This window comes from Hibiscus syriacus, unplaced genomic scaffold (genome assembly GCF_006381635.1).
Source record: "Hibiscus syriacus cultivar Baekdansim isolate YM2019G1 unplaced genomic scaffold, ASM638163v2 tig00012936_pilon, whole genome shotgun sequence".
NCBI lineage: Eukaryota > Viridiplantae > Streptophyta > Magnoliopsida > Malvales > Malvaceae > Hibiscus > Hibiscus syriacus.
The window spans coordinates 125157-151225 of NW_024062295.1; the positions used below are offsets into that span (position 1 = coordinate 125157).

Genomic DNA, 26069 nt, shown 5'->3' on the forward strand with positions numbered 1-26069 from the left:
ATGCTAACTACACCTTTAATATTTCATAACCCGAGCATATAATCAAAATAACACCGATCATTTTTCCATCCATATATACATGTACCGGCCTCAACGGCAGAATGTAATTCTCAGGCCAATGTTTAAAAAGGTGCAACTGAGGCGCTCCTAGGCGCTACGGCTAGGCAAGGGTGAAACACCTAATTAGGTCTAGGCGAGGCGATTTCAATGAAGTGCAGCAAGGCGCGCCTAAGGCGCACCAGGCACTAAGGCACAGAAAGGCGCCGCCTCTTCAATTTCTTTTGTTCTTTGTCTTTTTATTTTTTTAGTATGTTTTACATACTAACTGGTATATCAACAACAAAAAAGAGAGAAAAATGAAATGTTAGTGGAGAAAAGAGTAAAACATGGTGGGAGTGATTAGAAAGTTCCATGGGGGTTGCTTTACCTTATATTACTTTTTGTCTTGATGTTTGAAAGGGAGAGAAACAAAGGGGGATGACTAGAGATAGGTTTCGGTGAGTTTCCATCGTTTGCCTCTTCCACTGCTTGCCTCTATAGAAAATTCTAGGTGCTGACTAGAGAAGAAATATCGTCCACTGTTCGTTTCCTTTTGCAACAGACAACTTGCTGATAATCTCTCGATGCTCATCTAGTTTGTTTTAACTCTGATGAGAATGCATTTTCCTCTATCTCTTTCTCTACACTTGCAGCAAGCAATCCTGGGGTATTCTTTGCTAATTGATGTGTTTCATTATAATTCTTTTTGTACTTTCACGGCCTTGAAATCAACCATCTTCACCTTCCCCACATGTGACTGGATTTTCTTTGTTCTCCATGCTAGCACACAAGGCCTTCCATACAGGAAGCAACATCTTCATCGGAGGGTGTAGCTCCTTCACACAACCAAGTTTCATGCCTCAATTAAACTGGAAACTACTATATTAGCTATATGAAAACACACACACACTCCCTACACAATTATCTTATTACTTGATATCCTCACAGTAAGTGATTTTCTATCCTGTTCAGATAAAGCAGCAGCATATATCCCCCCCCCCCCATATTTTCTAAAGGAAGTAACAAAGAATGAAATTCAGTTGTTTTACCTTGAACACCAACACCAGTTCTTCCTTCCCACGCACAAGTAAAGAGAGGCTCCAGTAACAAGTTACTGGGGTAACACATTCTAATAATACAGGTTTCAAAATCTCACCGGCAGGAATAAATCTGCGGATGATTCTTCCACTATAACAAAGTAAACAAACAAAAGAAGATGAAATAATAACATTGGTTATGGTCTTATAACTACTATTTTGCAAAACTTCGTGAACAAAAAATTTTCCAAGGATTTATTTATGAATATTGATTAACCATAAGAAAGATGAATGAGTAAGTCTATTGAAGAAAAGCTAGAAATGCCTGAGAACTACTTGCAACTCCAGGACAGTGCAATGTGAAATGCTAAAATTGGATGGAAGAACAACTAAGCCCTATTACTGAATAACACCCTAGATAGATCATCAATTATGATAGAGTGAAAACAGACATTTCCCCTTCTTACATACGATCTTATGTTATGATTAAAAGAGGAAGTTTGAAAATCAAGTCAGGAAAATCATATGATTCATGGTATACCTTAGAATATGAAGCTACATAGGTATTTAACATTCATTCTCAGAGAATTAGAAGTTTTAGTATGTTACCTTGCATAATGAGTTTCAAGCTGAACTCCAAAGGTTGGCATTATGATGACAGACTCTGAAAGCTTAAAAATAAAAAAACTTGAGAAAAGGGATTAAAAGATTATAACTATCAATCTCATATTCTCATTCTACTTGCTGAATTGAAAAAAAAAAAATTAGCACATCGGATAAGAAAGGCAACCAGATGAAAAGACTCTCACCTTTGTGAACAGGGTTCCAAACCAATAATAATAATATGACAAAATGTCCACTTAGCAGCACTCTCCACAAAATAAGAGTGGCTGAAATTTCCTGTTACATAAATTCACTCAATGTATGAGATGCCAAAACCAGATAAGGCAGTTGATTTCCAGAATATTGCTAGAAAACCCATTTTAACACTAGAAAATGCAACAAAATTAAAGTTCCCATAATTCATAATTGGCAATTCCTTACTTCCCCAATAACTCGTAGTCATAGTACAAAATAAAAGGGGTAGTGAATTGATTCCTAAACATATGAACATATTACTACTAAAATAGACGAGTATACCTTGAAAGAGAGGAAAATGCAGGCAAATGGTAGAAGAATAGCTACAAATACAGCCTTTCGAAGACTCTTTTTAACGATGTGAATATCAACTGACCCAGGAGGCCATTCACCCTCGTGTATGTAAGCCATTGAGATCCTCCGCATCCGTTTTTTTTTTAAATGGAGATTTTCAAACCTTGAAAAACGAGAGACAAACTTAAACGGTTACCAATTAAATCAATTCTTCAGACTGTAAATAGGTCCGATGATACGTCGAGTGTGAGCTCCCGGCTGCGATGGGTGAAGGGGTGGTAGTGGCGGGAGGAGCCAGACCTTAGAGCGGTGGTTAAAGAAAAAATAAAAATAAAAAGAGAGATCTCCTTTTTTCTTTTTTCCTTCTTTTAATTTTTTTACTGTATTAATTAATTAATTAATTATCTATATACCTGTAAAAAAAAGGACAAAAATGCCAGGATAATGCATTACGGGGAATCACGTGGAGCATACGCTGAAGACGTCGAGAAATCCACATAAATTTAAGTGTGAATTTAAAAATACCTTAAATGGAAAAATAATGTTGGAACCACATTATTGTAGGAAAAAAATTTCTCACATTACATTATTCTGACATTTTTGCCTGTAAAATCGAAGTAAAATTATCGATTAATCTCCGTCATCAAAATATATAGATTTCCCATATATAAGAGATTAGATTTAATGAATTTTTTTGTTAAATTAAGTCGATCGACAAGAAAAATATAAGAGATTAGATTTCATATCAGGTCTCAAAAATGTTTGAGACGTTCTGATTTATAATTTTATAAATGATTAGTTCAAGGTTGTTTCAAGTTGGATTAGGTTTAGGAGTTGTATGTTGGAGTCTAAATTTGGCCTTTGTTTTAAACTGACAGAATTTTTTTTATAAAAATTCTTTCAAGTATTGGACGAGATTTCAAGTTTAAACAGATTGTCGGAACCTTCAAGGCAAAATGAAGTTCAACTTTCCAATCAATATCCGAAGAAGCATCCATTTACTCGTAACAAAATCAAGCATTTCTCACGCTTTCATCAACAACCAACACATTACTGGAGTTCATCATATTAACAAGTAATCGGAAAGATACAAAAGCCAAAGCCAACTTAACCGTTTCATCTCATGTTCAGTGTATGTAATAGCCTTGCTATGTCACATCTCACTCACCCTGCCACGCATGTTGGTCATAAATGTGGTAACTCCCGCCCAAGTAATTAAGCTGAGATGTTATTTCTGGGTTCTGAAAGCACACATCTTGTTCAGCCTGAGATACCAGAAGGTTCTGCGGCTTTGTCTTTGGTGACTCGACTTCGGTTTCTACCTCCGATTCAGCGGCGTTGTTGTTGTTGTTGGAGGATGCAGCCACCACTTGCTTCCTTTTAGACCTAGCTCGTCTGTTTTGAAACCAGTTATACACATTGGTTTCCGAAATTTGGCCGTGTTGGCTTAGTTCTGAAGTTATCTCTTTGATCTTTTGCTTGCTTGGAGTTCCAGTCCCCTCATGGAATATGCGTTCCAGAATCTGAAGTTGCACGGCTGTCGGTGTCCACCGCTGTCTGGCACTAATTTTGTGCCAACCGGGTGTCATTAAAGGGTCACAATACAGATTTCCCAGACTCCCACCTGCCCCAGAGAAGAGTTGTTCAGTACCCAACATCGTGTCTTACATAATGACTATGTTAGTGTATGGTATTGTACTCTTTGAATACTCACTAATTCCAAATGCAAATCCAAAATTTAGTCAACATTGGAAAAGGTTCATACTAGTGAAATAAATGAGAGTGGTGGGGTATTTGAATTAATGGCTTCCACCTATACTGTTGTACAAACCATTCTTCTGATTTTGTCACTTTTTTCTCAGAACGCTGGCACCTAAAGTTAGGTGAATTTCTTACGAACAAAGAAAAGGTGGGGTTTATTAGATATTATCTACTGTACTTGATAATAGGAAAATAGATAAGCATCAATGATCAATTGGTCCTGTGTTTAACTTATTCTGCAACAACAAGAAAGAAGACAAGTGAACCGCCCTAATGAAACCAGAACAGTGTTAATTTGTGTACAGGACAAAGATAAAAGCAAGCACCTCAACCAATCTCATACCTTGAAAAAGTGGAACAATCATAGACAAAAAGATGAGGGAAACAGAGGGGAATTCACAAGTTTCATGTAGATCCAAGGTAGATAACAAAAAGGTAGATAGAAACAAGGGCATAAGAGAAGCTATATATGTGTGGGATAGAAGGCGAAAACCTGTAAGGTCTTGGTGGGCGGTGAGGTTCTTGTGCATCTCGACCAGCTGCTCACAGATGGAGGCATAAACAGCAATCTGCTTGCGGAGAGTCTCCAACTGCTCATCGGTCATCACTTTGACATGCATTACCCCATTCCCATTTTCTTCACTCTGGTTTTGGGGTTGACTCTCTTGCTGCTGATTCCATTCCATTATCATCATCTTAATTTTCACTCATATCCAACAACTCGGTACACTCCAATCTCTTTTATCTTAAATTCTTTCTCTGTCTCTTGCGGAAGAATTGGGAGAGAGAGAGAGAAACTTTGAAAAGTGGTAGTAGCGGTAGTAGGAAATGGACAAACCGACAGATAAAGTGTAAACAAACAAGCTACAGTCCACACTTGTAGAATTATTTAATGTAGGGGTGGCTAATGCAGCCTGGTGCGTAGTGCGCCTTGTATGCGTATGGTAGCAGCAACATGCGCCTCGTGGCTTGTGTTCATCGTATTTATTAAAATATTACTTTCTTTGTATTGTAGTATATATGTATACCAGAATTTGATAAATATTGATGAAACTGAAGATTGGACAGAAATTAATCTAATTATTTGTTACTTCATTTTGATTATTCAATTATTTTTTAAAATTATATATAATGTTATATTTTAGTTTTGTTTTGGTCGTTATTGTTAAAATTTTAATAAAATTATTGGTGTGACGTGATATTTTTTAATATTAACGTGATATTACCTTACTATGATATGTTGGTATTATTATTATTTTTTTAACGATGGATGATCAAAATAAAATCAAAATATAGCGTATGTAAGATTTTGGAAAAATAGAAGTTAGGTGATCAATACAGAACCTCACCAATAATTGGGTGACTAAATATGTAATTTACCGTTTATAAAATCATAGGACTGACGGGTTGCTGATGCAGCTAGCTGTCGGTATTATAGGGAAGAAACATGCAGAGAGAAGTAAAACTAAAAGACAAATGATTGCTAACTGCTATATATAACATTCCGTCTATCTGTCAGAACCACCAAAATACCCTGGTTCTAAAACCAAAGTATCTTCTTACCATACATCATAGTTATCTGTCGGTATTAGGAGGAGTGGCATGTGCATCCCCCACTAATTCAGGCGATGGATGAGAGTCAAAGATTAGTATTTTAGCTGCATTCGAGTTGTCCCATTGACTCATTCCCATATATCTTACATCCAACTTAACAGACTTTTTCGCATTTGCCCACCTTAACGACCGTCCAATTAAATTTTTGGTTGTCAAGATGGAATAAGCGGTAGACCAGATGCTTTGACATGACAACCTTAGTTTCCCTTTGAATGTTCTTACATCTTTCTTTTGATGTTCTGGTTTTTCTTGGATACTCACATGGACAGAGACATTTTTGTTCGGTGTACCTAACAGAGATTTGCAAAAAAAAAACAGTCGAAGGATGATGATTGTGTAATCTAGTGGGCTCTTAATTTCCTATTCCTTTGAATTTTGATTAGTTTCAGTCTTTCTTTTACTCTCTCATTGCTCTTTTACCTACTTTTTTTTTTTTTGAAGTGGATCTTTTACCTACTTTTTGTTTGTAGTAAACTAGGAACATTTGCTGACCTACTCATCCAAAAATAACATTAAAAAATGATTAAAAAAAACCCCAACAATGAAACAAGAACCAGTAACATTCTATCTCACACGACGGATTTAGAAATATTTTGGATCTAAAAATATTTTTTTACGATAAATACGTATATATCAACAATATAATTTTTTATATGAAAATGATACAAATAAAATTTCAAAGTAAACACTATCAGTAAAATAAATTTTGACGATAAACTAAAATAAATTCGGATTTCAAAATGGATAGTGCCCACCTTGAAACATACATCCATCACTGCTCCCTCATAAGGCATCAGATCAGCTATAACGCCAAAACGTTCATTGTATCGAGAAAATACAATCGTGTGGCCAAGTATTAGCCAATTACATTAATTAGCATTATTCTACATTATGAATAAAATTCTAATAATACAAGCAATCATGTACAGTATGTATAAACCTGATGGACTCAACCTATATGTCGCAAACCTGGCAAATATATGTACATGGAACTGGGCATCTCCTGTTAATATTCATCTTTACCGGCAAAAACTCATGAATGCATGTCTTTCACAATTTCCTCAACCAGGTCTCCGATAATGTGGCATGCCACCTCTCTTTCCAAAACATTGGTTTCATAGTCTATCAAGCCGGACCAATGGGTTGAACGTAAATCCCGGGCCACCATGCTATCAAGCGAGTAGTGGCAACTATCGCTTGGAGGATATAAATTGGTTTGGATGATTTCCCACACATAATTCAACAACTTCCTTCCTCGTGGAGGTGGCAATGTGGAGGAACCGAGAAGCTTTCTCCTGAACCGAGACATGGCCACCGGTGGCCCTAGTATTGTTGAGAGTGCTTCATTCGACAAATCATGTAACACCTTTCGATCTACGTTCTCGTTCTCATTGTTTCTAGAGCTATCGTTCTCCTTGCCTGATTTTCTATATGATTCTTCCACTTGTTCAAAGACCGAGTCACCGATAGGCTTCGCTAATGGATCCCGACTAGATAAGGATTTGTCACATGATCCATCAAACAAACCAGAAGCAACAAGCAGGTCTCTGACATAGCCTTCTGATTGGTCCTCTAGATCTCCCATTTCAGATTCACTAGAGTCATGTTCGATTGATACTTCGTCTGCCCCGTCAGACTCAAGTTCATTAAGTTGCCTCCGCAGCTCTGTTAATTGATAAATAAACAAAGATTTTCATAAATTGCATTAATATCAACACAATTGTTCATCATGTGGACAGTAGAGATAGTGGACCGGAATGAAAACGGAATATATGTCAACACTGTAATATATGTCAGATTCACTGCGAGTAATGTAGCTATGCGATCAAAGAACAGAAAACTGAATCATTTTGTAATTTTTCATAGAACATAATTTATACAGTTCATGTTGCTTTCTGTTTTAAAGGGAAGTTGCTTACCATTCAAATTAGAACTGATCTCTTTGAAAACCTGTTGAACCGCATTTTCTTCTCCAAAAGTCACATCAGGTGTCGATATCGGGCTGTGATAATCTACATGCCTCCAAAATTCTTCATTTGTGTTGCTGCAAACGGATGCCGGGCTGGGAGGCACCTCAGTTGAATTCTCCTAAGACAATAACGATACATTAATCACAAAACAAAATGAGAAGTGTATCTAACTGACCTCTTAGTTTATAACTGGAAACTGGATGCATGGCCTTACATGGCTCTCGCTGAAGTTTATAACTGTTGGTCCACTTAAGATGTCTTTTGCAGGACCATCATTTGCACCATATGTTTCCACCACTGACTGAATCTTCCTGCCAAATAGCCTCCGTCGAAGTGTCAAGCCATACTTGATATTAGAAACTTTCTCTTTCAAATTAAACTTTTCTTTCTTCTTTTTCCCAATACCGATGGGAACATTCTCAATGCCTTCATGCTTCCTCCTGATCTGAACACCGGTTATAATATGGTGGTCCTCTAAAAGCAGCTTTCCAAATGATGTTCCCGAGACGGGGGCTGACAAAGACCTAACCAGATTTCTTGAGGACGGTTCTCTATTTAGCAGTTCAACCTCGTCTACATGCCTGAAAGATCTGGTTTGCATTTCTTGTTCATCTTTAACAATTTCCCAGTAGCTCGGCTCATTTCTGGACTTTGGCATATCTTGTATTTTCTTTAGCCTGTCCCTTCCATTATGGTACACGGATGCTATAGAGCTGCCGGTGGAAACTACTGGTATATCCAACACTGTTTCTTGCTTTTGAACATTCTTTAGTCTCTCTGACAAGAACCTTCTTGTATCTTTGTTGATGAACTCAGGGGAGCCTGGTCCATTGAACTGAACTGAACTTCTATATGATTTGGTTGATTCTGATCGAACTAAATTCATTTCAAGATCCCTACTGACGTTTTTCTTGCCCTGTTTTGCTATGTGCTTTGCGATTTGCCCTGGATCGGATGGCTTTTCATTCAAAGGGGTCTCGATTCCACTTCCTCTAACCACAGAACTCTTTATAAGACTTTTACCTTGCAGTTCCAGTTTTAGTCGTTCCTTTACTTCCTCAAGGAAATCTTCTATACTAGCTCTCTCGTCAAAAGTGTCAGAGGAACCGGTACATGATTCTTCACGGTCGTAAATTCTATCAGGACCAGGCTTTAAGATCACTATTCTTGTGGGGACAGCATCAACTTTCTCATTATAACATATCATAGAAGGTAGCTGAATATCCCTGCTTGTGCATCGTCTTCGTGATTCTTTTTGCTCGGGTATAAAGTCTGCTGATTTATGTCTGTAATGATGCAAACGCATTTCGTGCAAAGTTTCTTTAACTGCAAAGCTCTTAGATTGCAAAGGCTTCTCATGCTTTGTTCTTTCAGAATCTGCATAAAGTGACATCTTTTCCTTGCTAAGTTTCTCTTGAGACATAGAAATGCTTCCAACACCAGCAACTTTTGAACATCCCCTAAGCCTGGAGGCTTGCCATGCCTCAAATTCCTTCTTAAACTTCTGCAACTCTTCCTCTTGAGGGTGTTCACGAGGCCTAGGCTTCCCATACTTCTGGCTGGTGCCCCACCTCTCTGAATCCCTGTCTTGACTACCATAAACCGAGTCGGCATCCAATGTCTTCGAGTAAGTTGAGTCAGAAGCCAAATGTACATCTGAGCCCTTTTCATTCTTTTCCCTCTTACAAAACTTGACTCGCTGGTTATCATTATTTTTCTCAACTGATTGAAGTAGGACGGGTTTTGTATCTAATGGCAATGCATCCATCCCCATAAGTCGAGCGACAATACTAGGTGCATTTTGTCTGGTGTTAGATTGTCTGGACATCTCCTCATTAATTAGTTTCTTCATTGAAGCCTCAGTTTGACAATAGTATTTTGCTGCCCAATCTTCTTCAACTTGATGAGAATGCTGAAAATTCACATGAAATGCATTTAGATGCCTAAGAAAAATTTAGATGATAATTTTATTTTCAGTTTGAGTTAAAACTCGTTCTAGAATCAGTTTGGCCAAAACTAAGACGGGAGATTAATTAAGGATGATCAAAGATGCATGTGTTTCATTGAGATGATCAAACATCTTAACAAAAACAAAGGTTCACAATCTTAAAATATTAGAATACAGGAAAAGGAAACGAAAACCGAACTCAAACTAGAACTTCTTCAGTCGCTCTCAAGACTATCCAGTTAGACACTATCGTTAGACCAGATTCATGTAACACAAGGAGCATAGTCTCATATGTTTAAAAAAAATTACAATGTATCTTATGTCTATGACAAGGAATTTGATTGGAAAGATTACCGGCAGACCATCTACGGCACAGTTGGTCTGAGAAGTTTCTAGTTGCAGCTCCAAGCTATTCCGTTTAGCATCCAGAACTGCAAAGCGGAAAGATCAACTGCATTACTGAATCACACTGTGGAAATTGAAGTTATCATGGCATTCTCCATTTTGGGAGGAATTGACCTTCTTGTTACATATCCTCTCAGCAATTAAGAAGATGATAATCTACGAAATGACCTAGCAATGCTTAGAACTTAGTAGATTATCTCAACCACGAAGAAAAACGTTTTTCTGGTAAAAATCACATGAGTTTAATCTTGCATTACTTCCTTGAGATGACCTTGAACCAGAAATAGCACTTCAGGAAGCCTCTAGTCAAGTGCTAAGAAATAAACTTAATTTTTGCGTAACATCATTGTTACTGTGAGAATCAATCAAGATATTACGAAATAATCTTATAACTTGACTTTGAAGTCTGTAAAACCGGAATGGAAGTAACGACCGAAGGTCCGAAACATATCTAACCTCTGAATCCAAAGTGTTATACTAAAGAACTTTTCCCATGAATAAACAAAGAAACATATTTACCACCAACGTGTCTCTTGTGTGCAAGTATTTTTCTGTCCATGTTGCCTTGGTTGAAGTCAAAAAAGTGAAATAAGCCTCCCATGGAGCCGCCAGTTGATCTACCAAATCATTTTATTTACACAATGTACTTATTATAACTCCAAAAATCAGTCTTCTCCTACATTGAAGAAAATCACGCGCTTAGATAATGTCCTGTAAAGCCACAAAGCAACTCATTGTCAAGAACCAATGAAGACATGGATTATCCTATCTTATCAAATGTGGCTAAACAAAAAAGCATACATTTACAAGAAGAATCGGCCCTGGTCATAGCACTGTTTTGTTAATAGATATGCAGATATTTCACTGAATCTAGTCCTCCATTTTAATCAAATTCTCATAAGACTTTTAGTATATAGATATGAGGGATTAATAGACAGAAATTTTGCAGAACAATGACATAGGGACTGGCAAGCTAATAAAGCCTTGCCTCGTAAGAGAAAGATAATTTCATTTTTATGATGATCTAAGCATAAGTTCTGTCTCAATTTAAAAGAGAATTTCATTCTTTTAAAAAAATTCTTTTCTTTTTCAAGTTTATAAAACATTGTGTCAAGAATAGATAACACCAAGTAAACACCAGAAAACAGAACAAGTTAAAAACTTCAAATCTCTCGATCTTTTTCCCGTTGTTCAAGACCCCCCCCCCCCGAAAGCCAAAACTGGAACTTGCTTCTCCATTCATTCCCCATGAAACCGTAAGTAAATCAAAGCTTCAAATTTTGCAGTGTTTCCTTTTGGGGAGTATACCATCTAACGTGAGAAGCATATGAAACGAAGCAAACTGAAGCTAAAAACGTACCCTTTTGTCTTTCAGAGATAACCAAGTAATATGAGAGAGCAAGCTGGAGCCGTTGCTGAATGCTAAGGAAGAAGTGCAGAAAAATGAAGGGACATATCATGGAAATGGTGTCGTTTCGAAGATGGAGATGGCAAATTGGCAATGAACGGGAAGCTAGACAGAGAGAAAGTTGAATAAACGTTGGAAATGAAGGCTAAGGTTTGAATGATGATAAATGCATAGCATATGCAAAGGTACAAGAGGTGGAGGCGAAGACTTAATAATCAAAAAAATAAAAATGATGATGACGAATGGCAACTCTTTATCATTATTATTACATAATAAATAAATAAAAGCGGCATTTATGCATTATTTATTACAAATCACTTGGTAAAAATAATTTCGGGTAAACTATCTATTTGGTCACCCACCTATTACTTAGTTTCTGTTTTGATCACCTAACTATCTTTTTTTCAAATTGATACTTAACGTTATGTTTTGGTTTTATTTTAGTCACCTGCTGTTAAAAACTTAATAATGATGTTGACATGTCACTATAAGATAATATCACATCAGCATTGAAAAAATAAAAAAGCCATGTTAGTATCACTCTTAATTTTTAACAGTATATAATCTAAACAAAACTAAATACAACATTATATATAATTTAAAAAAAATAATAGTTGAATGAACAAAATAAAAATTAAATACTGAGTGGGTGGTAGTTTACCCTAAATTTTGTTATAATTAATTTTGACGTCTATGTATAAGTGGATATTAACTATTTTTATGATACAAATTGATATTAAATTTTTTGTTTATGGTGTAATTAAATACTAATATTTTTAAAGGATAAATTACCTCATTAATAATTGAATTTTTATTTATGTATCTATTTTGTAACTGAATTTTAAAAGCCTCAATTTATCACTAAATTTTTTATATTGTTTTTTTGTTGGCATTGAACTAAATCATAATAAGATGATGACAAGGTCAATTCTTTCTCATTTTTATACAGAAAATCATTAACTCCCTCCATCGCCATAGTAGGTCAATCATTGTTTGTTACTGGTCATCATTCCGACAAGATTAGCACCAAAAGATTTATAGTTCACTTTCATTTTCTCCTCGAATTAATTTTTCACGAATTCTACTCATATTCGAGGAAAATCCATATAAAGATTCAACATTCCAATATTATGGTCTTTTTGATGGCCTTTTGGTGAGGCAAATATTGTTCATCTTCTCAAAAAATATTTATCACCATTCAATTGTTCGAAACACCCAAAATCTCTCAAATTCAAGAAAGCCTCTAAACTTCAAAAAATAATGGATTTTTTTGTTTATAGATTTTTGAGAAAATCTAAATCAATAGTGGTAGATGACAATGAGATGAGTTCGCGGGTATTTAAGATGGTCGTAAAAACATTAAAGAACAACGATTTCTTATAGCAGTTGAAAATATGTCAAAAGAATCTTATTTACAATATAAAGGAGTAAAAGATTTGATGATAAGAAATTTTTTTATAAAAAATTTACAGTCGAAAGATTAAATTAAATAAAATATAAAATGAATGGACTGAATTGAAAAAAAATGTTATTAAAAATGTTAATTGATGTTACATAATTATTATGAGTGGTAGAGGAGCATGTGGATAAAATTTGGTAAAATAAACTTAAAAATGAAAGAGGAATTGAAGAAGCAAAGAAATCTAAATTACAAAAATAGAAAAAATGTTTTAAAAAATCGAAATTGAAGTTACATAAATATTATGTAGAGGGGTATGCGTTCAAATTCGATAAAAATAGACTTATAGTGAAAATAGAATTAAAGAAATAACGAAATTAGAGACTAAATCGTAAAACTATCAAACTATTTAGCTAATTTTTATTTTTTGTGTTATTAAACTTTACAAATTTAAACTTGTCTCGAACTTAAAATCTGAATTTAAAACTTAAATTAACTCGAATAATTTGACTGATTTAAATAACTCAAAAAAAAGAATATTTGATTTTTCAAATGGAGTTTTAGACCCCCTCTAATTTGAGGTACATGAGATCTATATATATAATCGATGATCTACGTGCAAATATAATTAGTAGTAAGTAAACTTGAAATCCATCTCCCAAACAGCTCATAAACACCCCTTGCTTTATGCTTTGTATTTTGACCTTAGCTAATTAATACAACGTGCTTTAATGCTTATCTATATGATTTAAAAAAAATATTTAGATTTATTTAAAAAGTAAAATAAAATAACAAAGAAAAACTTGTAATTAAACTTCCCCGTTTCATCAATGTACGCTAACTCAATAAAATCTTGATTGATTAATTAATAAATGATGAAACCAATAATAATAAAATAATTATGTATTTTGTAGTCAAATCCAATTTTACATACATAGAGAACGTGTAAATTCTATGCTTTGGAAATCGAAAGCTACAAGCATAGCTTTGCAATATATTTATATAGTTTTAAGAATTATATAATACAATGCCTTCGGCTAAACAAAAATCATACAATTCTCTTCTATTCCTACTTTGCATCTTCATGTACATTTTGTGTCATAATTAACCAACCTGAAACCAGATATTCTAGAAATAAAATAAAAATGTTTGAATTAAATAAATAAAAGATATGTTAAATTAAAATTATTGAAATAAAATTAATGGTTCAATTAATTTAATAAAAAGTTAAATTTATTTCTTTTTAAGTATTTTTAAACTGATCGATAGGTTGAGAAATTAGACCATCGGTTCAAAAAAAAAACATCCATAGAAAAGGAGGAAAAGGCACAAGCCATCCAACTCAAGATGATGATGATGGGATGGGATGAAGTTGTGTGACAACAAAAAAGGCAAAGTCCTTAGCTAATGATGCAGAGAGCGTGTGCCATGTGCTTGAATTTCAAAGACAAGAGCTTGAAATGAAAGGAATGGGGGCATGGGGGCATGTCTCTCTTTCTATTTTATATGACAATAAATGTAGGTTTGATGAGACGGATCAACTTTGGGCCAAATGAATTGTTAATTGGGGCATTGCATGAGGACAAGTGTTTTTCGCTGAGAACTTTGTTGGGGGAAACTGTTATTACCCAAGTGATTCCTTCAGCTGCTGTGGGGGAGCTTCTCACGTATTGGGGAACTAGGGTTAGCCACTCTGCCTTCTTCCAATTTCTTTTTCTTTATGCTTAATGGTATTTGAGAAGCTTAAACTTTTTCAAAAAATCAATACAATAATTAAATTATTTTTATATTTAATGTGGTTCTTAAATTCAGAAAGAAAAAAAACTCAATAGAGTCTTTTGACCGACAGTTTCTGTCGTTGGCTGTTACAATATTGATGTGAAAATTCACAATACTGACGTGATAATCTACGGTGACTGATGACATGATAGATGGACTAAATTGATTATTTTGGTCAAATTCAATGGTCAAATTAAACCTTTTTAGAAAGTTTAAAAGCTTATTTAAGTTTTTTAAATTAAAATATATCACAAGCTATAAGATAATATATTATAAATTATTAAAATATTAAAAAAAACATATATTACACATAATATATATATGTCATCAACACTTATATCAACAATTGGTTAACCTAGTGGGACGAGACACAAGATCTTTTAAGTAATATTAGGGTTCGAATCTTGACATTTACAAATAGAGCACACTGGGTTGGGAAGGTCGCCCTTGCCTCTGTAGTACTTATTCGAAATTAGTTGATCATTAAATCAAATATTCTTTTTGGATTAGTTGAGAATTACGAATTTTATATCAAAATATAATCAGAAAATGTAATAATCTTTTCGTATCAATACACACGTCTAATCATATTTCAAACATTCATTCATTAAAAAATTATTAATTCAGAATAAACATACATTGTTGACTTCAAGATATCATCATACTCTATCTCAAATTGCAATCGTATTGCAAAGTTCTTATTACAATTCCAATACTTAATATTATCTTAAACATTATCCCTAAATTGAATACAAATACATTTAGTGTTGAATAAAAAAATTTAATCCTCACACATATATTGAAACACATTTGAGTTAATGCATTCAATATATATATATATATGATAATTCATACCAATCGGCAAAATCCACGAGATAATATTCTTGAAATTTTTATTTCAAGAGATAATGCTTTGGACATATTATTTGCTGAGATAGGGTGAATTCTACAGTGATAAAAGGAGGTCGCCATGCACTCCGGGCGACCAAGGAGTGATGCATGTGGGAGCTGTGGACCAAGGAGTGATGCATGTGGGAGCTGTGGGATGCATGTGGGAGCTGTGCATGGGCCATGCACGTCGAATAGTGTAGGTTGGGATGCATGTGGGAGCTGTGCATGGGTCATGCACGCCGAATGGTGTAGGTTGCCATGGAGTCCCGGCGACCAAGCTCCTGGGAGATTCTGCACCACGACCAAGATTTAACCCTTTGCATCCCTCATGCGTTGCATCCATAGCCTCATGCATGCGTTTCATCCATAGATGGGAGATTCTTGCATTCGTAGTTGTATGCGTTGCATCCATAGCTGGGAGATTCCTGCATCCGTAGCTGCATGCGTTGCATCCATAGCTGCATTATTGCAGCTTTAATTTAGCTGCTAAATGCAACAAATATTGTTGTTCAATTGCAGGCTTTCAATGCTCAATAGTTATACGATTCAATGCTAATATTATTTGCTTCAACAATTTAATGACTCTGTCCAACGCTCATTTGCTTTATATAAAGGATATGGGGTTTAGGGTAGAAGCAGAAGCAGAACCAGGAGCATAAGCACATATAAACTTTGTCGAGAGAAAGAAAAAGAAGAAGAAGAAAAGAAGATAAAGGCTCAAATATAGTTCGTGAGGTCATTTTTATTGATTAATTTAGTTTATTATATGAAATTATTAGTTTGTTAGTTTAGGGTTTAGGGTAAAACTAAAATCTAGTTAATTAGTTTGTTAGTATAAATTATTAGTTAATTAGTTTCTTAGTTTAAGTTATTAAATATAAAAAAATATTAATTAATTTGTTAGTGTCTTTAAACGTATATTAGGTTGTTCGTTGAAGTTGAAGTTATATTATAAAAAAAATTAATTAGTGCTTAATTAGTTTATTATTTTAACTAAGTTATATTATAATAAAGAAATAGTTTATTAGTTTAAGTTATATTATATTATAATATATTAGATTATATAAAATTAATTTGTGGGAGCTATTGTTGTTTAAATAAATATTTTGTTTACACATACAGGGCATTATTCCACAATATTTGCCCACGTACAGATTGATTCGAAGAAAGAAACAAGGAAGGAAAAGAAAGGAAAGGAAGAATGCATAAATACGTGAGTAATTTATTATTTTTTGTTGTCCATTTTTGTTGTCGTGTATGTGTAAATTAATTAGTTAGTAAGTTTATATTAGATTATATAAACTAATTTGTGCGAGATAATTTCCGTTTAAAAAAATATTGTGTTTAAAAATATTTAGTGTTGTTTTAAAAAATAAAATAAAAAAATGACTGACCCTTTTTCCCATATGTATAGGGTAAGAGGGAGTAAGATAGTAGGCTGCCCCTAACACCAGGTTGAGAGCAGCTTCCGTAAGAGACCTCCGAATTATAAAATACCCTCCGTGAGACTCGATCCCACGACATCAAGGTTAAGAATCTTGTGTTCTACCAACTGAGCTGGATGGTCATTTTATGTTTTAAAAAATATTTTGCTTAATTTATATTGTATGTGTAAATTAGTAAGGAGTAAAAATTAATTGAATGAAATAATCCGGCCAACGCATTATCTCGCGAAATAATTCTTTCGAGAACATTATCTCGACAGTTTTGCCTAACAAATTTGTTTGATATTTTTAAAAAATAAAAAATATTATCAAACTATTATTAGTAATAATTACTAAATGATTAGTATCAAATCTAAATAATTAAATATTTATAATAAATAATTATTAGTAATCATGACTAAATCATATTATTATTAAATCATTAAATATCAAATCATTAGATTAATAATAATTATTAAATCATTATTAGTAATATTAGTAATCAATCAATTAAGTTAAATAACAAATTTTATTTGATCATTAATATAATAGTATATTATATTATATTTAATGATTTATGAAATTATCTTATCTAATTTTTTAATCTAAATTAATTTATTTTTTATTTGTAGAGAAAATGAGCAACAACTTTTTCACGATTGTCCATTATAATGGACAGATTATGGAAAATGAGGTCGGAGTAGTTTTTCAGTCTGAAAAACCAATAAATATGATGTTCAAAAAAGACATCACATTTATAGAAATGAAGCATAAGATAGAAAGAAAAATTCGAGCTGTAGTTGATGGTTTGAGGTATAGGTTTATGATATGCCCTAACTCAGTCAGATATGCTGCAGTTCTACTTGAAGAAGATGATGATATTGGAACTATGGTTGGATTACACGAGTCAACCAATATAGTAGTTATTGAGTTATTTGTTGATGTGCGTAACATATGTGATGTTCCTGGGTTATCAAGAGGTGTGACTCAAAATCCATCTGAAATGGCTTTATATAGTCAGTTTGAGGAGTCGACATACAGGTTCTCGAACAGTTTTATGGCACTATTGGAAAATGTAAATGAAGTCGGGGGGACATCTGCAGCAGTAGAGTATGAGACAAGAAACATACCGGAATTGGTTGTTGATATTGACGCTGAAAATTGATGGGGAGAAATTCATGATGATTCAAGCGAAGATGAAGAAATCGAAGAACTCGTTTTGGGCGGCGACGAAAATATTTTTGGTAGAGGTGCAATTGATGAAGTTCCGGCACCATATGAAGCTACTTCTCACATGTACGATATAGATTATGATGCGATGAGGGAACCTGAATTCCCAAACATGCCACATTTACCTCCGTACCAAATGACTGAATCATTCGATAATTCTGGTGAATTTTCAGTTGGGGTGCAATTCAGAGGAAAAAATGAAGCTACCATGGCGATTAAAGAGTACTGCATCAAATGCCAAGTTGATGTCCATGTTGCAGAGTCTAACCAGAAAACCCTATACGCGAAGTGTGTAAAATATGAACCCAGAGTGCAAGTGGAAAATCAGAGTGTCGAAAAATCAAAGGCATGATGTTTGGGTCATCACGAGGTACAATGGTCTGTACACATGTTTGCTAAACTCCATCGAACAAGACCACCGACTATTGGACTCCGATGTAATATATGAATACGTGAAGGCGATGGTTGAAAAGGATCCAAGGATATCTTGTTCAGTGTTAGCTGCATCTATTTGAAGCCAATTTGGATATCAAGTAAAATATGGCAAGGTGTGGAAGGCAATGAAGATGACGTATGGAGATTGAGATACATCATATAATGAGCTACCATATTTGCTACAAGCAATGAAGCGATTTATCCCAGGAACCATAGTGAAGTCTCAAACCATGCCCGCATATGACGAAGAAGGTCAACTTCTTCCTGGGAAGAAAATATTTTGTAGACTATTTTGGGCATTCAAGGCATGTATTGAAGGATTTCCATTTTGCAAACGTATGATCCAAGTAGATGGTATGTGGTTGTATGGTCAATATAGACATGTACTTTTGATGGCAGTTGCTCAAGATGGTGAGCGAAATATCTTCCCAATTGCATTCGCCATTGTTGAGGGAGAGACAACAGAGGTTTGGGATTACTTTCTGACTAATCTACGTCAATATGTCGTTCGTGAAGATGGAGTTTGCTTGATATCCGATAGATGAACGAGTATTTTGGTGGCAATTGAATGACCAGGAAGTCGTTGGATACCTCCGTATGCATATCCGATATTTTGTATTCGTCATATTGGCAAGAATAGTATCGACCAGTTTCATAACGCACACATTCGTAGCGAGATAGTCAGCATGGGTAAGTTTTATTTTCAATATTTGTGCATTTTTTACGTGGTTTTTTTAATTGCGTTTTAACACAATATATTATGAAACAGGATACGAGTACGTCGACCAAATTTTGACAAGAGATTGGAGAATTTGAAGGTATTTTACGATGATCAGCGAAGTGGGCTTCAAAAATACCGCGGGAAAAATGGTCGCAAGCATACGATGAAGGTCGAAGATACGAACATATTACCACAAACCTTGCTGAGGCCATTAATTCGGTACTAAAAGGTACACGCCATCTCCCAATAGCGAGTGTAGTGAAAGAGACGTACTTTATATTGGCTAAAGTTTGGTCGGACAAAGGCAAGGAAATTGAGAGTCTCATAAATAGAGGTAAAACTTGGGCTCCTACAGTGGTAGAATCAATGGAAGCAAATGAGCGATTGGCAACATCAATGGTTGTTCATAATTTCGACCGAGTTGGTCATACTTTTGTCGTGTCGTGCATACACCGTAACGTCGGAGGAGAAGACCAAACATTTAGAGTTGATTTATGACACAAATGGTGTGATTGTGGTTGTTTTTAGGCATGGAAATATCCATGTGCTCATGCAGTCGCTGCATATATGTATGCTGGTATAAGCGCATACACTTATGTTGATGAATGCTTTCACCTACGTAGGATATTAAATGTCTACAGATATGCGTTCAGACAGATCCCGAATAAATCATATTAGCCCAAAAAGGATCATGATGAATGGCTACCAAATCCAATGCTTCGCAGAAGTCCAAATGGTCGACCTGAGTCCACTCGTATTCATACCAGTATGGATTTCCATGCTAGAGAGAGAGGTCAAGCAAAGAGATGTGGATTATGTAGGGGTGAAGGCCATTCAAAAAACAATTGTCCTAATTTACCAAGATATATGCCTTATCATTAGTAATCATATATGTATTTCTATGTATTTATCCGGATTTAATTTTGTAATGATTTATAATTCGAGGACTTGAACAGATTTGAATGGACGTGTGGTTCAATTAACGTCATTTTCGTTACATACTAATATTGTCCCGGCATACATACCAGAGTTTGTGCAGTCTGAGGCACCCATCTATTATTAATATTTAATGATTTGATAGTAATGATTAGTAATAATGAAATTATTATTAATTTTTAATGATTTGATAGTAATGATTAGTAATAATGAAATTATTATCAATTTTTAATGATTTGATAATAATGATTAGTAATAATGAAATTATTATTAATATTTAATGATTTGATATTAATGATTAGTAATTATTAATAATAATGAAATAATAATAATAATTTGATACTAATAGGGTGATAAATTATTATATCTTCACATTGAAGTTGAATTTATGTAATTTTTATCGATAAATTATTCGACCGGAGTTTTTAAATAGAGGGACCTAATTGATATGACATTTATAATTCGAGGACTTAAACAGATTTGAATGGATGTGTGGTTCAATTAACCATAAAAATGATTTAATAATGAATTTAATATTTAATGATTTAGTAATGATTTGATAATAATTAATAATTTGATAATAATCATTATAATAATGATTTAGTAATAATCATTATAATAATGATTTTAATATTTAATGATTTGATGATTTAATAATGATTTGATAATAATCATTATAATAATGTTTAGTAATAATCATTATAATAATGATTTAATAATAATGATAATAATGATTTGTTAATAATCATTATAATAATGATTTAATAATAATGATAATAATGATTTAATAATAATCATTATAATAATGATTTAATAATGATTTAATAATAATGATAATAATGATTTAATAGTAATGATTTAATAATGATTTAGTAATGATTTTATAATAATGATTTAATATAATGATTTAATAATTATTACTAATTATTATAGAATAATAACAAATGAGTGTACAAGTGTGGACTACTCGAATTTAAATTTATACATAGTCGAATTTATTAATGATTTTTAAATATTTAATGATTTGATACTAATGATGTACTAATTATTATTAATAATGATTTATTAATATTTAATTATTTGATACTAATGATTACTATTAATGAAATTATAATAATTTGATACTAATTTCAATATATAATTTGTAACAAATAGCAAACGAGTTTACAATTGTTGTCGATGTCGGGATGTTGTTGAATGATAATGTCGGGGCGGACGTCTGATACGTTGTGGCTGTTGCGGTTGCTTAGGAGTATGGTACCCATCCTCCTCATTCATTGGGGGCATTTGAACTGCCTGTGTTCAAAGTCATACATCGACGAAAACATAGGAGAATAGATGGGTGCCTCAGGCTGCACAAACTCTGGTATGTATGCCGGGACAATAGAATCATCAACTGCGTGATGCAACGATCCCGCATCGCCGAACGGTTGTGGTGCGCTATTATCCACATCGGTCATTTCCGCTTCAGGTTGTAGAGATGAACTCCCACTCGGTAGAGAGTATTCAGCTTTACCAAATCTTTTCTTAAACCTAAAAAATTGTCGCATCTCTACCATTATTGTGAGGAACGACTTTCCATTATCCCAAAAATAAGCAAGGTAAGTCGAAGTCTCAAAATTAAAGTCGTCGTCTTGAATGTCGTCAAGAGTTGGCATGAATGAAACCCTATTGTTCCAAGCATTAATGTAGGTTGCATGCTTCTCAACCCAATTAACATTTTCTTTACGACGACCATCAAATATGTGCAGGTCGTCATGCGTCTCAACCCAATTCACCTGACGACGACCATCTAAGTTTTGGAGGAGGTCATGATCCCATGGACTCCGCAGAATATGTTGGTGGAAGTGGAATTGCCTCAGAACTCTATCCCCAAATTGGATCTCAACAAAAGCAAAATTGATCAATGGTGTAACAACACCAATATTGAAACCCATCTAAAATATCGTGCGGTATCAACGCAAGAATTTCTTCATTCATGTATGGTCTCCAATTAAACTGTAAAATTACAAAAACAATAAAATTGATTTAAATCAAATAATATAGTTAATTTAAGTAATAATTAAAAATAACATATTACATATACCTCATTTTTGGCCTTAATGTCGATCTTCAGCCTGAACTCTTTAATGTTGTTGTGCACCAACCTCGTGCCTTCAATTTTATGTCTCCATCTGTATATCAATCAAAACAAAAATATTACCATTTTGTTCAATAATATTAATCAAAATAAATTTTCTAATTAATATTTTATATTAAAATAGAGGATTCATATTACCTTCCGGCAAGTGGAAAGTCAACCGCAGTCTGACTAATCGGTGTCAAAAATGGAAGTCTATGCCAAGCCCATGATTGCAGCAGCAACAGACATCCACCGATTTCTGCTGTATTATTATCATTCACGACTAATGACGCCTTGCACATTTCACGATACAAGAACGCCAATATCGTCGATCCCCAGTTATATTGCCTACTATTCTCAAAATTTCTTAAAAAAGAATATACTGAGTGTGAACATAACTACCGGATTTATCAGGCATCAAAATTCCCCCAATCAACTGTAATATATATGCTCGTGTTGCATATATAATTTCGTGCTCTGTACTATTTGGTTAAAGCTGGAATTCATTCTTCAACCATGACAACCTCACACGCCACCCTCTACACTCTGGTGGTACGGGTGCTTTCCCAAGAAACAAGCTGCAAAGTTGTGCCACATTATTAAACTCATGTGACATTACCATCGGTATCCCATTAGTTTGGACCCCGAGTTGCATTGCCACATCCTCCAGAGTTATCGTACATTCGCCACACGACAAATGAAACGTGTGCGTTTCTGGTCTCCAACGTTCAATCAACACACTGATCAAACCTAGGACCAACTTGTAATCTCGCACAAATGTTACATACCAAAATCCAGCATCTTGCAAGTTTTCTTCAATCAATGGGTGTGGCTTGGGCACTTTATGTAGCCGAAGACGAAAGACTCGCTGCTCGTCCTCCTGCAATTTGATAATGCAAAAACATTTATCACAATCATCATAAAATAATATTCAAATATTTATTAATTATAATTTATTAAACAAATATTTTATTCACCATTATTCCTAAGTAACTTGAAATATGTTCATTGTCAAGTCTCAGCAGTGGAATTTGGTCAGCCATTGAATGAATCTGTAAAAAATATTAAACAACAATATTTAAAAAATCATTTAATATAATCTAATATAAACTAACTAACTAACTTACTAATTTACAACACAACAAAAAAAATTAATATAATAACTTATAATATAATAAACTTATAAAGTAAACTTTTTAAAATATAAGTTAAACGTAAACGCTAAACCCTTAAACAACTAATAAAATATTCTTTTATACAACTAAAACTATTAAATTATTTTTTCATTATAATATACTACTAATATTACTAACTAATTTTTTTATATAATATAAATTCAACAAACTAATATAACTTAACTAATTAACTAACACAAACTAATTAAATAATTTTTTTATATAACTAACGAATAACAAAACAAACTAATTAATTATTTTTAACTATATAACTATCAAACATACTAATTAAATAATTTTTTATTTCTGTATAATATATTTAACTTAAACTAACAATCATATAACCCTAAACTAACAAACTAATTAATTGATTTTGTTTTACCCTAAACCCTAAACTAAAAAACTAAAAATTATAATAATAAACTAATTTAAATAATAAAAGTTTACCTCACAAGAGCCTTATCTCCCTTTCTTCTTCTTCCTTTCCTTTCTCCCTTTCTTTCTTTCTTTCTCGGCTGCACTATCTTCTCCCTTTCTTTCTTTTATGTTCTCACGTTAACCACCTCCCATATATAACACAAGCTGCCTCAATTATTTCACCAATAATTGTACAATTCACGGGCTGAAATGGTTCACATGCATGCATCAATAATTGCTACATGAAGCATCTGATTTCACGCTACAATTGCAGCCCATATAGCCGCAGCGACATGCAGTAAGGGGACGGCATGCAGCAGGGAGCAGGTTATCACGTAAAAAAGACAAGGTCGCTGGGAGTGCATGGCGACCTATGGGTTGGCTTGCATGGCTCATGCAACGTCCATGCAACGTCATCATCGTTTATTCTCGGAAGCTGCCACGTTGTAGGTCGCCCGGAAGGCATGGCGACCTACAGCCAAGCTGTGCATCACCCTATTTCAACAATTAAACTTGGGAGAACATTATCACGTGAAATAAAAATTTCGAGAACATTATCTCGTGAAAGCAGCCCCAATAATCCATTTAGCTTACCACTTCTATGCTAAGATTTAGCTAAAATCTTGAAGTGCAATTCATTCACTAAGCAAGCCAAACATATATTTAGAGATTAAATTGTAAACTTTTAAAAATATAAAAAAACTTGTATTTCATTATTTAAATACTTATCTATTACCAACTTATAACATATATTACAATCATTATGGAAGTCACAAGTCAAGTTATAATATGTACGGACCCTTACGTAAATTTATAGAAGTTAAAGAACCAATATATTAAATACTTTCAACACCTTAATTTCGAACCTTATTATAACTTATAATGATAAAAAATATAAAATATAAAATTTGAATGTAAATATTCTCCTTAAATTGCTTTTAGTAAAGTTCTTAATTAAAAGTATGAATCCTTTAATAAGAGTATGAAAATTTCTGTAAGAGTATAAATATTCTAGAAGGGTATGGATACTCTTAAACTTATGGACAAAAAAATATCGAAATTCTTGTAAGAATTTTAAATTTTTTGTTATAAAATTGTTGAAAAATACTAAAAATTCAATTTTAATCACTTCAAATGAACCTTCGATGACCTAAACCACCCTTAAACTTTATGAAAACTTAACATAAGCTAGATGGACATGTCATAACTCAGTAAATGCACATAACATCATGCTCAATACATCAAACTTACATACATTTTCCCATTACAAATCAATTACACACCAACATGCAATGAAATTCTCCAACAAGCAATTCATAATCAGACTAAATACCATCTAAGAATAATAATTGACTATACTATCACATAAAAAATGACAGAAATACTTTAAGAATTACACTAATATGCCAAGCATTATACACATGCAACATTTCAAGTAATACTTAATACGTATCATAATATAAACATATATACATCTAACCACGTAATCAAAATGACCTGAACTGGCTACATGCCGCCGTTACAGTAGTTTCAAAACATTAAACACATAGAAAATGAATTTTAGACTGGTTACACTTTAACCTTGTGATTGTTATCAAGCTCGGTTAATCTGGAATTCTTTAATTCCGCCTCACCTTCATTCGCTTTTCTTTTCTGCTTCTTTATTAGACTGGTTACATTTTAATCTTGTGAATAGCACAGGTCTCGACTGTAACGAGTATTCTTGGAGGCACATGTATGGCGTTCTCATATGGAAGCTTTGGGAGCTTCGTTTTCAATGGCCAAATCTGGTCATCAATAGCGATCATTCGGGATGCTAAATCTTGGGCAAGCACTATTAAGAATAACCAAAAGATCGTTGCTCCTCGAAACGGTGTTGGCAACAAAGGTGGCCATTGGAACCCACCGAGAGCAGGGACCTTTAAACCGAACACCGATGGTGGTGTGAATCCCATGACGATGAAGCCGTCCAGCGGTGGTGTGATCGGAGACTGCAGAGGAGACTGGATTGTTGGTTACACCAGAAATATTGGCTGCTGCTCAATTTTACAATCTGGATTCTGGGGGTTCTTGATGGCCTCGAGGTTGCTTGGGAACGAGGCCTGTAGCAAGTGATCATGGAGATGGATAGCATCGAAGCCGTTCGTTGCTTGGAGTCTTCCCCTCGCTCTCATGAAACAACAATTTCAGACGGATCCGAAGACTT

General features: G+C 33.9%; 4 protein-coding genes across 4 annotated transcripts; 1 reads left to right on the forward strand and 3 right to left on the reverse strand.

Annotated features, from left to right (window-relative positions):
- Positions 1-760: 760 nt before the first annotated feature.
- LOC120205757 lies at positions 761-2542 on the reverse strand. Its single transcript, XM_039205581.1, has 5 exons — positions 2217-2542; positions 1886-1976; positions 1686-1740; positions 1089-1227; positions 761-875 (listed from the first exon to the last, which is right to left on the reverse strand). The coding sequence occupies exons 1-5, from the start codon at positions 2358-2360 to the stop codon at positions 768-770; spliced, it is 537 nt and encodes a 178-aa protein (XP_039061512.1). The 5' UTR covers positions 2361-2542; the 3' UTR covers positions 761-767.
- Positions 2543-3188: 646 nt separating this feature from the next.
- On the reverse strand, positions 3189-6280 carry LOC120205756 (WUSCHEL-related homeobox 13-like). Its single transcript, XM_039205580.1, has 3 exons — positions 6270-6280; positions 4483-4987; positions 3189-3852 (listed from the first exon to the last, which is right to left on the reverse strand). Exons 2-3 carry the CDS (start codon positions 4682-4684, stop codon positions 3389-3391), a joined length of 666 nt encoding a protein of 221 aa, XP_039061511.1. The 5' UTR covers positions 4685-4987; positions 6270-6280; the 3' UTR covers positions 3189-3388.
- Positions 6281-6540: 260 nt separating this feature from the next.
- Positions 6541-10617, reverse strand: LOC120205754. The gene is made up of 5 exons (XM_039205577.1): positions 10446-10617; positions 9876-9952; positions 7788-9485; positions 7523-7691; positions 6541-7268 (listed from the first exon to the last, which is right to left on the reverse strand). The coding sequence occupies exons 1-5, from the start codon at positions 10525-10527 to the stop codon at positions 6637-6639; spliced, it is 2658 nt and encodes an 885-aa protein (XP_039061508.1). The 5' UTR covers positions 10528-10617; the 3' UTR covers positions 6541-6636.
- Positions 10618-25600: 14983 nt separating this feature from the next.
- LOC120205740 lies at positions 25601-25978 on the forward strand. Its single transcript, XM_039205567.1, has one exon. It carries the CDS (start codon positions 25601-25603, stop codon positions 25976-25978), a length of 378 nt encoding a protein of 125 aa, XP_039061498.1.
- The last annotated feature ends 91 nt before the right edge of the window (positions 25979-26069 follow it).

Excerpts from the sequence above, each read along its gene's own strand:
- LOC120205757 (XM_039205581.1), bottom strand. The coding sequence starts at position 2,360 with ATGCGGAGGATCTCAATGGCTTACATACACGAGGGTGAATGGCCTCCT. Across the intron at positions 1,977-2,216 it reads GCATTTTCCTCTCTTTCAAG|GAAATTTCAGCCACTCTTAT; the intron begins GTATACTCGTCT and ends TTTATGTAACAG. Across the intron at positions 1,228-1,685 it reads CTTGAAACTCATTATGCAAG|TGGAAGAATCATCCGCAGAT; the intron begins GTAACATACTAA and ends ACTTTGTTATAG.
- LOC120205756 (XM_039205580.1), bottom strand. The coding sequence starts at position 4,684 with ATGATGATAATGGAATGGAATCAGCAGCAAGAGAGTCAACCCCAAAAC. Across the intron at positions 3,853-4,482 it reads CGCCCACCAAGACCTTACAG|GTGGGAGTCTGGGAAATCTG; the intron begins GTTTTCGCCTTC and ends TCTCTGGGGCAG.
- LOC120205754 (XM_039205577.1), bottom strand. The coding sequence starts at position 10,527 with ATGGGAGGCTTATTTCACTTTTTTGACTTCAACCAAGGCAACATGGAC. Across the intron at positions 9,953-10,445 it reads ACACAAGAGACACGTTGGTG|TTCTGGATGCTAAACGGAAT; the intron begins GTAAATATGTTT and ends TCCGCTTTGCAG. Across the intron at positions 7,692-7,787 it reads TAAACTTCAGCGAGAGCCAT|GAGAATTCAACTGAGGTGCC; the intron begins GTAAGGCCATGC and ends TTATTGTCTTAG.
- LOC120205740 (XM_039205567.1), top strand. The coding sequence starts at position 25,601 with ATGGCGTTCTCATATGGAAGCTTTGGGAGCTTCGTTTTCAATGGCCAA.